The following is a 15,205-nucleotide window of genomic DNA, read 5'->3' on the forward strand; positions in this document are numbered from 1 at the left end:
GTATTCTGTCTCATTTTCCCATTCACAATCTGAAGCTAATGTAATTTCGAAGTTTACACCAACGTAATGCCTCTCCCATGCACCCAACTGCACTGCGGAAAAAACCATTAGTTGCTAGATCACGCTGTTGAATATGTCTTTCTATTTCTACATAACTGTACAGTGTACAAGTCTACAATGTGTTTCTCATAGGTTTCAAATCTTGATTCTTGAATCCTACTGCGGCTAGGCCTGATTCCTGACCCCCGAGGGCCGACTCCACGCTGAGTCACGCAGCTTCTTATCTTTTTCTCACCCTACCATCTCCTTGCCCATCGTCCTTGCAACTTGCAAGTGCTGTTTTTCTGCAAATCGGTCGGCCTGCTACAGAAACAAACTTGTCCTGGATACCTGTACCTTACTCCTGAAGCCTGAGTCCCAACATCCACCAGCCTCGCCTTATTGAATCATATCACCATCATGACCAACCTTCTGGATGACGCAGGGGGGATTTTCCACTAACACCCCAATGCCTTTCCACATCGCAATTAAATGCACAATCAATCAGCCATCGACTCCTGGAATGAAGGTAAGCATTAACTTGCTCGACCTTGACCCAGTGGTTGATATTTGAAACACGTGTTCAGTGATCGTCAAACCATGCACCCTGGGTCCCTGACAACCATCGCAAACCATTTGCAAACATGAGATGTCCCTTTCGCTGGATGCCCTTTCTATATCTATATTGCAATCTGGCTTCTGGACAGCCGATTGACTCTGAGGATGTAGGTAAGCCTTACTGTGCTCGATATAACCAACTGATTGCAAGATCTAGGGTACATCTGAACGCACATCTTATGGTATCAGTATCCCTCTCATTGGGCAAGGTAGTGGGCATTGGGGAAACCCCACACATATATTGTGCTGCCCAGGACCACTTGAATGAACAAGATCTTCCAGTACGTACGCTGGCCATACGTTCAGTTGTCCCCTGGTGTCATCACAATTAATAATGTTGTCCAGACCTTCCCTTGTGCGTACACGTTGGACTTGTCATTGGTTGACTCGGCACTGGCATTTCCCCGCTGTTTCCCTTGACGAAGATACATAAAGACTGTGTCTTTGAATCTTTACTCTCACTCAAACATGCCTCCTCGTCGACGAGGGCAGAAGTCTCGAGTTACCAATGTGCCTACTCATACTGCCGCTGCTCCCATTGACGCTACCCCCATCGTTACCCCCATCGCTGCCACTATCGTGCCCATCGCTGCCAATGTTGCGCCCCCCATCGCTGCCAATGTTACGCCCCCCATCGCTGCCAATGTTGCGCCCATCGCTGCCGCTGTTGCGTTGAACGTAACTATGCTTCAACACCCCCAAAGGCAACGTCAACTGCCTTTGAGGTTCCGCAATAATAGCCCAGTTCGTGCTGGCACTGGTCGCACGCCAGATGATGGAGAATACATTGACATCCCCAATGTCTCTGGGGATGAAGAAGATGACTTGCCTGCACCCAACGTTAGGGCTCCTCCAGTTCCCAGCCCTCTGCAGACACTTACCAGTACTATCTACTCCACCAAGTTGATCCCTTGGCTACGGGTGTCCGAGGAGCGCAGCCAAAAACCAGTGCTGATGTCAATTTCTTCTTTAGGGAAGATCCAGCTACTAAACGCAGGATCTGCCGAATCTGCGAGTGAGTTTTGCGTCTGCAATTATTTCGTTCTTTCTAACGGCCTTGTCCAGGGGTTTGCGGGTGGAGGACCCTTCACACCTGGTTATGTCGTATAAGCACTCAACCAGCACTTCTGCCCGTCGTACTCACGCTTTCTACCACCACTCTGACGTTTTCCTGCAAGAGGCGGAGCGCCTACGCTGGGCCTATCTTCATACAACCACTCAATGACCGACTCGCTGAAGGATGGACTTTGGCAGCTATCCGTGAGAGGCTCCGGGACCCTGCGTATCACATTGAGTCGCTCGGGTACCATCCCTAATCAGGGACACGGCAATTTTCCACCTGGAACCACCTTATCTCCAGACGATTTTATCCCCGATTTCAGCATTGACGAGATGCACCGTCAATTGGTGAAATTCATCGTTGCGGATGATCAAGCAAGTTGATATTTACTTTCTACGTGCCCTTGCTAATTCAATTTCTGCAGGCGATGAACGTTATAGAATGTCTAGAATTTCGACGCCTGATACGTTTTTTGCGGGAGGATTTGACCGATTCAGACATTCTCCACCGCACAAACTTCGTGAGCTCATAATTGTAGCGTGGCAAGAATATTTCCAGGTGTTGAAAGGTGATCTTGCCGTGAGTGTCTAGTTATCGAGAATCCCGCCATACGTCTTATGTATTCTTACAGAGGGCGCAAGGAAAAATATCCTTTACATCTGACCTCTGGTCTGATCAGAAGCTCCGCCCCTTCTTGGCCTCTCACGGCTCATTGGATTGCCAAGGAAGAGCAGACGTCGGGTGCTCGTCCTGAAGGCAGCATTAATCGCATTTCATCACGTTCCAGGAAGTCATACCGGCAAATCTCTCGGTTCAGTAATACTGAATCTCCTCGATCGCGCTGACGTTGCAAAGGATGTGATTGTTCAGCTGTACCGTATGATGTCTCTGACTTCGTTTAGCCTGGACACTTTACTTTGGACAACGCGGCGAATAATCAAACATGCATGAAGGAACTTTCAAACCTACTCGAAGAACGCGAGATCACATATGATCCAATCGAAAACCGAATTCCTTGCTTTCCGCACGTGATCAACATATGTGTAAAACATATTGTTGACGACTACGACAGCGGATTTCTCATCCGTGGAGAATACCTGGAATGTGTGTGGTCAAATCGTCGTCAAGAATGAGTATGTCGGCGCCATCACCGGTAAAGCTCTCGAACGGGCCAGAAATCTTGTTCGCTCCATCCGTGCATCAAACCAACGACGTTCGAATTTTAGGGATACCATCGTGATAGGTAATGAAAAGGATTGGTTCCGGGGAGATACAGGCGAGCCTATAAAGCTCCCTACAGTCGAGCTTTTGCTCGATGAGCCAACCCGCTGGGATTCAGTTTATGTCATGCTCAATCGTCTACGCAATCTACGTCAGGTGAGGTCTCATCTCACTGAATATTTGTCGTGGGCTAACCATTGCTCAGGCGGTTGATATGTTCTTCGAGTCTCCCAACCAACGTTCTATATACGACAAAAAGTTGAGCCCAATAGAATGGCATTTCCTACAGGACTTCGAAGTCATTCTGGAGGTCAGTATCGACATCTTCGTAACCTATGTTGTATTTAACCTTGTAATTTCAGCCCCCCCACAGAGCTCAGCAATCCATGTCGAGCGAGAGCACTCCCATGTTGGGTCGTGCGGTTCCAGCGTTTGAAAGGTTACTTGAGGATTGGAAGCAGGTGGCCAATAGCGCCCCGCACTGTGCACCGCTCATCAACATTGGTTTGACTTGGGCGGAGAAGTATGACGACAGGATGTCCTGCACAAATGCATATGCCGTTGCGATGTGTGAGTCCCTCACATTTTTATAAAATTTGATGTCTTATGATCGGTTTATAGTTGTCGATCCAACCTGCCGAATGTCATGGGCTACGGATCATTGGGATGAGGACCGGGTAAAGTCAGCAAAGGAATTCATTTTCAAACTAGTACGTCTATCTATCTAGCAACAGCATGCGCTCATATGTCCTTTAGATGCATATCAAAGAGCACAGCGGACCTCCAATACACCGGCTCCAATCCAACCACCCCCAAAACTACAATCACGCACGCTAGGCTCCCGTGTCTACGGACTTCGTGAGGGGGATGCACCGCCAGTTGGTGACGATATCGTCCAGACAATCGATCAGGAGTTTGCGGCTTATACCACAGCTAACATCAGCCCCAGGGGAACAAATATACTCTCCTTCTGGCAGGTGAGAGTCGTCTCCGTCAAGTGACGTATTTTGTTGTTGACCACGAGATTTTGACCAGATGTCTGAGGGGATGTTCCCAACGGTTTACGCCGTTGCTATGGACTACCTCCCAGTCCAGGCATCTGCTGTTCCCTGTGAGCGAGTGTTCTCGTCGAGCAGCGAAACGTACACAAAGAGGCGTAACTGTATCAGCCCGATCCTCATGGAAGCGCTACAGATGGTGAAGTTCTCCTTAAAAAAGGAGCGACTTAACTTCACCAAAGGTTGGGCGGCATCGCAATGGGCCATGGAAACTGGGGTGGTATCTGACAATAGCTTCGATGAGCTTTTGGGGCCTGTTTCAAGTGGACCTACAGATGACAGCAGCGCATATGACGCTGTCCTCAAAGCCATCGCAGAGCAAGAGTGCGATGACATCGACGACGAGGTTGTCGTTTGATATCTGACATGTCCTTGATCTTTCATTTTTTTTTTCACGTTTTGTTTACCCTCACGCACCTTATGATTCTTCTTGCATTGTGTTTGCATATTGAATTTCAGTTGTTATCTGACAGTCTCCTCGTCTAGGCAATCCGGATATTCTTCAGTCCACTACTGGGTAAGATCCTTGACATATGTTGAGCTCGAGGATCACCCTTTCTCGGCGCCAGTTTACTGACCGACGAACAATATACTCGAAATGACCGTGTCGCACTTCTTCTATGAAGACCCAAAGACACAACTCAGATGCCACTGACCGTGTATTTAGGTGGTCTTGGTCCTCTCAGAGCTCGTTTCTATCAGGCTGCCCCCCCTGGACTGTTGACTAACATTGCCGCCTTCTCCTCCTTACCACCTTCCTGCCTCTGCCGCCATACAAACCTCTGCCCCCCCTGGACCGTTGACTAACATTGTCGCCTTCTCCTACCACCTTCCTGTCTCTATATCGTTTGCGGACTCCCAATACCCACAAGCCCCTTTTGATATCCAACCAGATGATCCAGGACTATTCGCAGAACCGCGTCGATACCCTGCACATGAAGAACTTGCTGCACCTTGGAGAAGATCGATACCTTACTCGCTCCTCCTAAAGCACTTCCCGCTGCACAAGACCCAATTCGTTCGTGACGCCCATGCGTTTACCGTAGCGCCTGATGACTGGAAGATTCTGCTCTCTCAACGTCGTCGCTGGATCAACTCGACAGTCCATAACCTTGGAGAGCTGATGTTCTTGGAGCAGCTTTGTGGTTTCTGTTGTTTCGATGCGGTTTGTGGTCATGATCGATTTGGTTTCGACTATCATTCAGCCTATCACTGTCGGCTATGTGCGTCCGATTTCTGTTCTGGGTTTTCTTCGGATTCTGACTTGAAGTTGTAGATCGTGTATCTCGTTGTGGAAGTCATCACGAAGGCGGAAACTCTCCCTGTCATTTCGCTCGTCATGATCGGTGCCGTGTATGGCTTACAAGCCCTCGTGTTTATCCTCCGGCGCAAGTGGGACATGGTTGGATGGATGGTCTTCTACATTCTGGCCATCCCGATCTTCTCTCTCATGCTCCCGCTCTATTCGTTCTGGCGTATGGATGACTTCTCCTGGGGTGCCACCTGTGTCGTGTTGGGTGAATCTGGCAAGAAGATGATCGTTCATGTAGGTGTTTTGTGGTCCCCTTATTTTGATTGATACTGATAAAGTTTCTTTAGGATGAAGGCAAGTTCAATCCTCGCGCGATTCCTCTCAAGTCATGGAATGATTACGTGCGTGGTTTTAGGTCCCTTTGTAGATATATTACTGATCTGGTTTACAGGAGAACGAGCTCTGGGACAAGGAGTCGAACCACAGTATTGGCTCATGGGCTCCTCCCAATCAGTTCCACAAGGAGGGATATGCAGCATCTTCCCCGCGACCACCTACTGTACCCATCATCCACACATCCCTAGCGCACCTTCCGAGCTCATCGCCGTCGTGGAATGTATACCCAGAGGACTTGTATAGCGGAGGTGCATATGCTAACCTACTCTAGGGCGGGTACGTACTTGCTTATTCGTACTCGTGTTCTAGCGCTGACGTGATATACAACCCAGATGCAGTTATGGCTTATAGGACCGGAGGACGGGCGGCATGTGCGTGTGTTCGTGTGCACGAGTATCATAGCGGCTAAAGGTGCGTGCAACCGACGATCGAGGTAGAACATGTAACTGATGAACCCGCTTCTTTCATTACCACCCGCAACTATCCCCCTATCCCCCATACCCTTCAACGCCCTTCGCGATCTCTCAAACGCCTCCACCCAACGCCGCCGACTCCCCCGTTCGCGACCAAACACCCTCACCATCCAACCCCGCCACCTCGTTCTCCAACCCTCTCGTCCTCTTTCACCTCCTCGCTGCTTTAATTTGCAGCGTTTCTTCGTCATGGATGGCTCACGTAGCTGCCGTGGGGGAGAAACGCAGCACAGTTCCTACTTTAGTTTAGTTTTTAATCAAACATTAACGAAATAATCACATACTTGGTCTTGGGGGGCCATTAGCGCCCGTGTGATTATCGATCGTGCGTTGGTAGTAGTTAGATCTTCGATAATTCTAAATGTAATCTATTTTTGATCAATGTGTAATCATAAAATTAAAAATATAAAAATATAAAATTCTAATTTTAAATCAGCTGGCTTGAAGCCGGCTCGGAGACAGTAAGCGCGCTTTATTAACTGGGCCAGGCCATGAATTATGTAAGCCATAACTAATCACACGGCTTGGCTAATTACACGCTCCGCCCACGGCTAAAGCCGGACAGAAGCCGGACCCACGGCAACACTAGTCTCGTAGGAAAGCAGAAAATGTCTCGGAATCATAGCCAAGAAATAGCAACTTTCTTTTCAAACTCAGGTCTTCTCTCACTGACGCGAGCCTAGCATCCCTAAGGCGCCAAAATCATGGTTTACAGTCATTCAAGATGGTGTGTATCACGCACACTTATCTGTCTTGATTCAGGGTCTTGCCTTGAGACCCACACATGACCAGCATGAGGCTCTACCTGGCTCATTATTCCCTTACAGTTCTTTTGTGACTTTTACAGGATTGCAACGTCAGACTGGTCGTGGTCGCAAAAAATAGCGCACCCTGGTATTGCTGTGGTCGAGCAGGGTCGTATCAGGGTCTCAAGAGCTCAAAAGCGCTTAGCAGGAGCTCATGGAAGAGAACAGGTGTTTCGTACAATATTGACTTAATCTTACTGACCGAAACGCTCCCTTCGAGTGGCGTTCAATTAGTAGATTCTTGCGCCCACGAACTAATTTTTATGGTGAAATTGAATGCAGGGACACGCTACGTGTTCCCCCATATATGGCATACACCATCAGCTGGTGAGTGCTTCTTGATCAAGCGTGATGTGCAAAGCTTAGATTTATTTTTGCAGCTGCAGCGTGTTTTCATATCTCAGTCACTGCTCCAGATTCCACCGAAGGAGATCGGGTGATGACTCCAATTTAATAGAGGCTTATCGTGCCTGTTTATGTGCTCATACCGCGGCTCCTGAAATCAGTGCCCACTCGATCGGATGCGAATTTCACGATTAGTCAGTTGTAGTCTGGCTGGCCACTCGGTCGTTCTGCCCGCCACACTGCGTATTGGCAAGAGTCATGGATCCTGGGGAAACCAGCGAACCCTGACGCAAGCAAACTCACCACGACATAAGCTCTAGGAAGCTCGGTGTTTGTGATGTCGGGTTACATTCGTTGGCAGTGCTACAGAACGTTGAGTCACTTCTTCACGTAAGAGTAATATATTCGAGACGGGCAAGCTCACAACAAGTGGACCCTACTTGGTGAGGCATCCAAGCTACACCGGGTTGGCCATGCCTTTTGCTAACGCCCGTGCGATGTACGCCCCCGGCTCCTAGCTTCGACTCGCTGCTAGTCTGCAGCATACTCTGAGACTTCAGCTCAGCGCGTACTACCATACAGCTGCTTTGTGGTGGGTGTACGATTCAGGTTGATTAGCATCGTCTATGTTAAGCGAGTGTCAACTGAACGTCGAATTCTTTGGCTGCTGGTTGAGGTATCCCGCAACATCATACTCAACGAAGTCCTGGGTACGGAAAAGGACATCAAGGCCCTAGTGAAGTTTATTGAAGAGTCCAGCGCATTCAAAAAGGTCACACCGGAACGAGAAGAGGACTGGGAAGAAAGGAGAGGGATAGATGCCTGATGAGGGCGGAAAAGGAGGAGACGAAGGAGGGAGGAGACGAGGAGAACATGGAACGAGGAGAAGATGTTATAATCAGCCTGGACGCCGAACAAACTAATACGCGCACCGGAACTTTTCAAACGTGGACCGCTTGGCTATTCGTACTATACTTACACCCCCTACCCTGTTACAATACTCCCCAGTACAGCCCCCAACAGGGCACCGCGTCTTAACAGTTTACTTTGTTTGTTGCGGTATATAAATATAGAAGTTCTCTCTCTCTCTCTCTCTTTGGCTGCTGGTGCTTCGACTCAGATGGTTGTTCGATGGTGTATTGCGGAACACATGAATTGTCAAGAATACAGTGACTTGATATCAGACAAGGAGGACGATATACGTATACGCGATTATTACTGTCATGAATGGAAGGTACACATCAACCCGAGTGCGCTCCGCTCGGCTCTATCACAGAAATCGAGAGTTCACTTGAGCGACCTCCACCTTCCATCGGTTCATCAGAACCTACACCTTCCGTTGGTTCCTCAGTTGAGCAACCCCCATCTTCCGTTGGTTCCTCACTCATCTTTGCTTTCCCTTTTCCTATATGCCCCGAGCATCAGTGAAGTATGTTTAGTAAGTCGGGTAACATACTGTGCCTTTATTTTTGTCGGCTTCCTTCTGCTTATCATCATCCTGAACAGAGTGTTTTCAATCAGCTACACATTACACGATCTCATACAGAAGACTTTACTGACCGAACCTGAAGCAGACGACCTACTGCCATTAGCGGCTCCATTCGCTTCCGGCTTCTTAATGATAGGCACTGGATTTGGTTTCCCCTGCGGCTGTGCGCCCTGTCGGTTAGTGGCGTTCAGACTGAACACGTCATTCAAAATCTTCTCCAGCTCCTCATCGTCTGCATCAGCGGAGGTTGGGCTACGACACCCCCTCTCCGCTGCGCTCCTGGCTGCACGCTCGCGAGCTTCATGTATCCCAAGGACAGTGGGCATCTTGAGCTGCTCACCCTCCTCGGCGGACATTCGGCTCGCCCGCTTGCACAGGAGCATGTATGCAGGCAATAGCAGCGATTTATGGATGTGGTATTTCTCGTACGTGGTGATTTTTCAATGGGTTCAATATCGAGCTTTTGGAGCTCGTCGACGGCGAGTTTCTTCATCTCTGGGAATTGCCAGATCGTGGAGAGCTCGAGTATGGTGAGCCAGTGTTCTTTCGGTTTGCTTTCGCGTCTGTACGAGCTATGTCCAGTGATTAAGTATGATGACTGTAGAACACAATAATTTAAACGAATACTTACGGATCGTACCAGACCCATAGTAGCTTCGCAAAGTCGGCGGTGCTTACCCGATCGATTCGAAATGCAGTGGAATCTGAAGTTCCCTCCTGGGGAGCTTTTTCAAACTCCTTGACAAAAAATTGCGACTCGCACTCAAAGAAGTGCTTGTGGACACGAAAGAGATTTTCGACCTACTCGTACGTGGCGATCAGCGCGAGCGGGATATACAAAAGTGTGGCGTACATGGAAGGTGACATTACCGTCTTCGAGATAGTACTCTGGGTGGTGGTGTACTCGTAACACACCATTTCGAGAGCTGTTTGATGCCATGGTCGATAAAAAGCAGATGATGATTTGTGGGTGATGATAGTTTCAAAGCTGGTCGGAGTTCGCGGAAACGACACGGGCATTTTATGTGCGTATCTAGCGCTTGAAGGTCACAATAGCCACCAGTGTGATTCGTTTGAAGATAACTCGGGACGATCCGCTGGAACATGCGCTGACTCCCGTGATCTTACAAGGTTTAGAAGCCTCGTGTTCGTTATTCGGGCAAGCGTACTTGGGAAGAATGGGCTAATTGTGAACCGTTCCGCAGCCAGAATCGCCGATGTAGCTCGATGGAGCCTGATACAACGATCGCCAGCATTTTACACGAATCCAGTGCACACAGGTGCCTATAAATCGAAGTCTGATGAATCAAAGATAAGACGGCCTGAACACGAGGTGGTCATGTGCAGCCTGATCCAATTAATTGCTGCGGAGAGCTAGAACTGTTACCTAGAAGAGACGAGCTGATCACTCCACCAGACAATTTACGATATGAATGTTGTAAGAGGCGAGTCAGACGTGTAGCGAGTGTGCACCATGTGTATTCTGTTCCATATTCAACAGAACCCCTTTGCATACTCGCTGCCGCCGGTAGGCAGTAAAGATATAACACATGGAGAAGCAGACCAGCAAAGAGGATCTGCATCACTGGCACTCTGAAGATAACCATCAAGAGCATTGCATGAGAGTTTAAGCTGAATCGTCGAAGCTGTAGCTTATCATCCAAGTGGTAAGCTCCTTGGTTTAACAAACCGCCATTACTTTTTGCGTTATGGTATACACAAGGAGCTCGGGCGTGAAAGTACGAGTCAAGTCGCTGAGCGTGCTGGTCAGATGGAAAGAACTCTTATTGAAAACCTGAAAACGGTACAGTACCACCGGCAACGCCCGAAAGACCTGCTTACACAGCAGTTCCAAGCTGGTTTCTGTCAAGGTCAGGACTGTATGATAGACGCACTTGATTGACTTCTGACCTGCTCTCGCCCTTGCTCATGCTGGATCGGAGCGTCTCTGAATTTCCCTCAACGATTTATTGCACACGGTTCGCCACATGGATGACCTCGCGGATTATCTCTCTAACATGCACCGGGGATTTCATTTGCTGCCTTATGAACCTCCACGTTCTCTGCGCCTTCGCTTCTGCTGTGGTCATCGTGTCAGCTGAAGATGAGAGCGCGGATTACGAACATGACTGACGGGCGTTCCATCTTTCACGGTGCCGTATTTGAAGATCATAAGTGACCCCAGTTCGTGCTGATGAGGGCCGGTTACCCGAAAGCCAAGATCAAGTCATAATGAATTGACTTGTGCAGATACGCTGTTCTGACTTCTGGCCTACTCCTCGCGAGTGGAATCCGAGGTAGTTGATACCGACAGGAAAGCAGTACACTTGGAGTATTTTTTTTGTGCCGCGATGCAATATACTTTTTCTTTCTTTCCGTTTTAGGCCACACTATCGCCGATATCCGCCACAATAAGGCTTGCTCGACATAACATGGCAGTACCTCTCGCAGTGAATACCAAGGTTTCTGAGGTCTCATCATTACGTTTGATGCACCGCGGCTGCGGAAAGTTCGAGTTGGACTTAAGGTACGATCACTTGCATTGAAGTTTGTTTCAAAGAACTTGATTTGTTCTGCCACATTTCGTTATTTCTCCGACACCTTAAGTCCCAGCTTCAAGTTATCATGAATTGCCAATACACGCAGCTACAGCTTCGAAAGAGAGCAGAGTGAACAGATCATAGTAGTCGGATTACACTTCATGGCCCTCCTTCGCTGCGCTGTCCTCTCATACATTCCGTTTGTTTGTGCTTCACTCCTGTGTCTCAATGGCACCGATATCGAGTGCACAACCTGCTGAAGCCCGCGACCATCATCTAGATGTAGAAGCTACGTTGCGTAAGGAATGTCCGGAATCGAGTGGAAGTTCAGGCGCTCCCAGACCTGCAGAGTTTAGAGGTCAGTGCTCAGACTATTCGGTACTGAACATGCAACCAATGTTTCCGCAGATTGGACAACTACTCATGGATTCTTCACGTAAATAGGCAGATTCATCCTCTACGATGATGGCCAGCCGCAAGCAACTCTTACACCTGATGAACTCCTACAATTTGTTCTTCAGGGATCTGTGGACATACCTGTCATCCCGAAGTCGGATATTGAAGACCGAAGCAAGGGTGACATACTATCCAAAGGCGTCGCCATTCTTCAGCTCGTATGGTTCGTTTGCCAGTGGATGTCCTCGGCGGCTCCGCTTCTGCTGCCAGTGGTTATCGTGTCAGCTGAAGATGAGAGCGCAGAGAATCAAGCTGGACACGTGGGAATATGAGAATGCTGTCCAGACTCCATGCAGAGCGCTCGTGAGCCACGTAAGTCTTTCATCCTTGAGCAGTTCTCTCAGGTGATGATTAGGACGAGTGGGTGACCGAGGATGCTCACTGATATGCCGCTATTCCTTTGGCTTGTAATATACACCACTACAGCATGACTGACAGGCGTAACAACGATCGGCCATCGAAAATCCTTCCGACATAGTGGCAAATCGAACCGTAACCAGTTGAGGTGATATCGAATTTTGCTTTTGCTCAAATTTTGTATGGTATGGGGCCTTCAAGCTTCTTCAAGCGAAGATGTTGAATGGAGTCTGGGGTCTGTGAAACGTTGTGAGTGCTGTGTCACAGCCTCACAGGGGTAACAGTTCAAACTTTGTTTGAAGTTACTCAAAGGAACCGACTCGGGAAGGGTACGACACCTTTTTGTACCTGGACCCTGGCTTATCATGAATTGCCAATACACGCAGCTACAGCTTCAAAAGAGAGCAGAGTGAACAGATCATAGTAGTCGGATTACACTTCATGGCCCTCCTACGCTGCACTATCCTCTTATACATCCCATTTGTTTGCGCTTCACTTCTGCACCTCAATGGCACCATTATCCATACACTTGATGCCAACGACTCTCCACCTAGCAATAACACCAGAACTTTGTGGGACATCATCTGGAGTTGTGGTGTAACCTTATTTGCATGCGCGTGGACCGCCATTCATCCGAACATTCAGGGTATGGAAGAGAAGACACGCTATATTGTCTTTCGTCGTATAGCATCATGGCCATGGTATTGGTCGCTCCAGAACTCATTATCACCTGGGCTTCGCGGCAGTTTTTTCAGCGCTATTGCAATTAAAAAACGGTTCAATGATGCCTTGAGTGCACAACCTGTCGATGCTCAAGACCACCGTCCAGATGTAGAAGCTACGTTGCGTAGTGGAAGTGCAGAGTTTAGAGGTCAGTACTTGGACTATTCAGTAGTCAAACGTGCAACCGATGTCTTCTCAGATTGGACAATCACTCATTCGTTTTTAGCATGGATGGGTGGGTTCATCCTATACGTCAATGACGAGCCGCGAGCTACTCTTACACCACCCGATGAACTCCTACAATTTGTTCTTCGGGAATCTGTGGACATGCCTGTCATCCAGAAGGCGGACATCGAAGACCGAAGCAAGGGTGACATACTATCCAAAGGTGTCGCCATTCTTCAACTTGTATGGTTTGTTCTCCAGCTCGCCGCTCGTCGTGGCCAGAACCTTCCAATAACTGCTTGAAATCGACACCCTGGCTATAGTTGTTCTGACATGTGTTGCCTATTGCTGGTGGTGGAAGAAGCCAAAAGATGTGAGACGTCCTTATATTGTTCATTGGAAAGCAACAGCATTACCGTTGGGCGACGCAACCTTAACATACGAGTATGTTATTGTCAATATTCTTGCCTGAAATTGCTCTGATTCGCAAACATTATAGCAAGGCAGATTCAAGATTCAGCCATGTAGGCTATTCTCGTTATTGGTTCTATGTCATCTATCCCTGGTTGAGTTCTGCGGGCATGGGCACAATAACGTCCCCCAGTGCTGCCCGTTCACGTCGTGTCGCGTCTCTAGGTGGCTACGGTGGGCCTAGTGATGTCACCACAGCTCTCAAAATCATCGGAGATCATGTAGGAGGACTTGCCATGAAAGTGGCTATGAGGCTGTTAGGAGAGGACTGGATCACATCTCTCATGAGATCTCGCGTTAGAGAGCAGCTACATGGCTGATCGCAGAGGGCCAGCGGATCGGATGTCAGATGATATCTCCCCTTTTGAGAGCAGCTACATGGCTGTACGAAGTGGACCAGCGGATCTCATCTTCCATAGGATCTCATTTTATGAGAGCAGCTACACGGCTGTTCGGAGAGGAGCGGATCGCATCTCTCATGAGATCTTATGCATCTGTCAATCTAAATCCCAATTTTAGAGTAGGTATGAGGCTGTTGAACCGGATTGCACTTGTCTCCAGTGTTATATCGTCCGGAGCCTGGGTCGGAATTTTAATCCGTGGTTACAGTGCGACGCTGCTGGAGGGAGGGAGGGAGATCACAGCTTTCGTTGGAGGTCATAGTGGAATGTTGCTAGGGGGGATACATTGTCTGGGTTGGAATTTTTTGTTTCAGACTCACGCAGAGCAGATATTATGGCGTGTGGCTTCCTTTGTGATTGCATGTGCACCACTGTTTGTTTTGATTTTTCTTGGCTCCCGCATGATTGACGTATACCTTGAAGATATGGCACTCACAATGACACCTCCGAGATCCGTCATATTGTGGATTCGACACTCCTATGCAGTATTTGGTTCTCTCTTATATATTACTGCGCGCATTATAATATTTGTACTCATTATATTGAGCCTTCGATCACCGCCTCCTGGTTTGTACAATACAGTAGATTGGACCGAGTATCTCCTACGTTTCTTTACATAGCCGTAACTTGCCACAATCAGAAGTCGATCTGACGCTCACTGTGACTTCATCGACATATGATAGGGCCGCTCCATATTTTCAGATTCTGCGTCTGTACATGAGGAAAGTGCAGCGCCTTTCAGTTATGTTCGTAATGGTTCATACCAGCGAAATGAATATCAACGTGCCAGTCAATATCGCTCCACCACCTGCCTCAACATCGAGTGCGTCCAGTCTTCCGTCCTCTAGCCACTCGAAAAAAGGTACGGGCGTATTGAATGTGAGGTCAAATGCTGAACGAGGCTATGGATCAAGACGGGCTTAGCGGCCTCCCGGATTGCACAACAACTGGCTTCGTGAACCCGAGCATAAACATGGTTCAAAGGCGACTGGAGCTGTTCCACACAGAATCGTGTGCTTGCACGAGAAAAAGAACGTTCCCGCAAGCCGCTTTTCGATATTCGTCCGCTCTATCACTTTCTGACTTCTTATCTTCTCAGCGACGGTGAACGCAACAGCAGACTCTTCAACGCCCGCTGTGACATGAAACCAAATGAATCGACTCTTCTCTCGGTTGTCCATTAACCCGTAGGAGTTTGATAAGGCCTACCCGGGTCCTTTTCACTTTGGATGGGGCTGAAGCCTGTGGAGTCGTACTCAGCACCCTTGACAGCGACCTGGGACAGCCCTCTCCCAGCTTCATTCCCGTAATCGAGGGTCAGTACGGCAAGAATTG

General features: G+C 48.6%; 4 protein-coding genes across 4 annotated transcripts; 3 read left to right on the plus strand and 1 right to left on the minus strand.

Annotated features, from left to right (window-relative positions):
• Nucleotides 1-8,652: 8,652 nt before the first annotated feature.
• Nucleotides 8,653-9,697, minus strand: DEU56DRAFT_919978 (uncharacterized protein; the record flags this gene model as incomplete). Its single annotated transcript, XM_041358362.1, has 6 exons — nucleotides 8,653-8,673; nucleotides 8,725-8,766; nucleotides 8,829-9,179; nucleotides 9,236-9,329; nucleotides 9,389-9,558; nucleotides 9,611-9,697. The coding sequence occupies 6 exons, from the start codon at nucleotides 9,695-9,697 to the stop codon at nucleotides 8,653-8,655; spliced, it is 765 nt and encodes a 254-aa protein (XP_041201051.1).
• A 1,528-nt stretch (nucleotides 9,698-11,225) lies between these two features.
• Nucleotides 11,226-12,025, plus strand: DEU56DRAFT_985325 (uncharacterized protein; the record flags this gene model as incomplete). The annotated part of the gene is made up of 2 exons (XM_041360059.1): nucleotides 11,226-11,655; nucleotides 11,742-12,025. The coding sequence occupies exons 1-2, from the start codon at nucleotides 11,526-11,528 to the stop codon at nucleotides 12,023-12,025; spliced, it is 414 nt and encodes a 137-aa protein (XP_041201052.1). The 5' UTR covers nucleotides 11,226-11,525.
• A 526-nt stretch (nucleotides 12,026-12,551) lies between these two features.
• Nucleotides 12,552-13,533, plus strand: DEU56DRAFT_905513 (uncharacterized protein; the record flags this gene model as incomplete). The annotated part of the gene is made up of 3 exons (XM_041356723.1): nucleotides 12,552-12,981; nucleotides 13,060-13,346; nucleotides 13,415-13,533. The coding sequence occupies 2 exons, from the start codon at nucleotides 12,552-12,554 to the stop codon at nucleotides 13,299-13,301; spliced, it is 672 nt and encodes a 223-aa protein (XP_041201053.1). The 3' UTR covers nucleotides 13,302-13,346; nucleotides 13,415-13,533.
• DEU56DRAFT_843457 (uncharacterized protein) lies at nucleotides 13,501-14,182 on the plus strand. The gene is made up of 3 exons (XM_041355075.1): nucleotides 13,501-13,765; nucleotides 13,798-13,965; nucleotides 14,031-14,182. The coding sequence occupies exons 1-3, from the start codon at nucleotides 13,580-13,582 to the stop codon at nucleotides 14,130-14,132; spliced, it is 456 nt and encodes a 151-aa protein (XP_041201054.1). The 5' UTR covers nucleotides 13,501-13,579; the 3' UTR covers nucleotides 14,133-14,182.
• The last annotated feature ends 1,023 nt before the right edge of the window (nucleotides 14,183-15,205 follow it).

Source organism: Suillus clintonianus (genome assembly GCF_016758775.1).
Source record: "Suillus clintonianus strain FC179 chromosome Unknown DEU56scaffold_191, whole genome shotgun sequence".
In the NCBI taxonomy this organism is placed as follows: Eukaryota; Fungi; Basidiomycota; class Agaricomycetes; order Boletales; family Suillaceae; genus Suillus; species Suillus clintonianus.

Excerpts from the sequence above, each read along its gene's own strand:
- DEU56DRAFT_843457 (XM_041355075.1), top strand. The coding sequence starts at position 13,580 with ATGGGCACAATAACGTCCCCCAGTGCTGCCCGTTCACGTCGTGTCGCG. Across the intron at positions 13,766-13,797 it reads CATCTCTCATGAGATCTCGC|GGCCAGCGGATCGGATGTCA; the intron begins GTTAGAGAGCAG and ends CTGATCGCAGAG. Across the intron at positions 13,966-14,030 it reads TCATGAGATCTTATGCATCT|TGTTATATCGTCCGGAGCCT; the intron begins GTCAATCTAAAT and ends ACTTGTCTCCAG.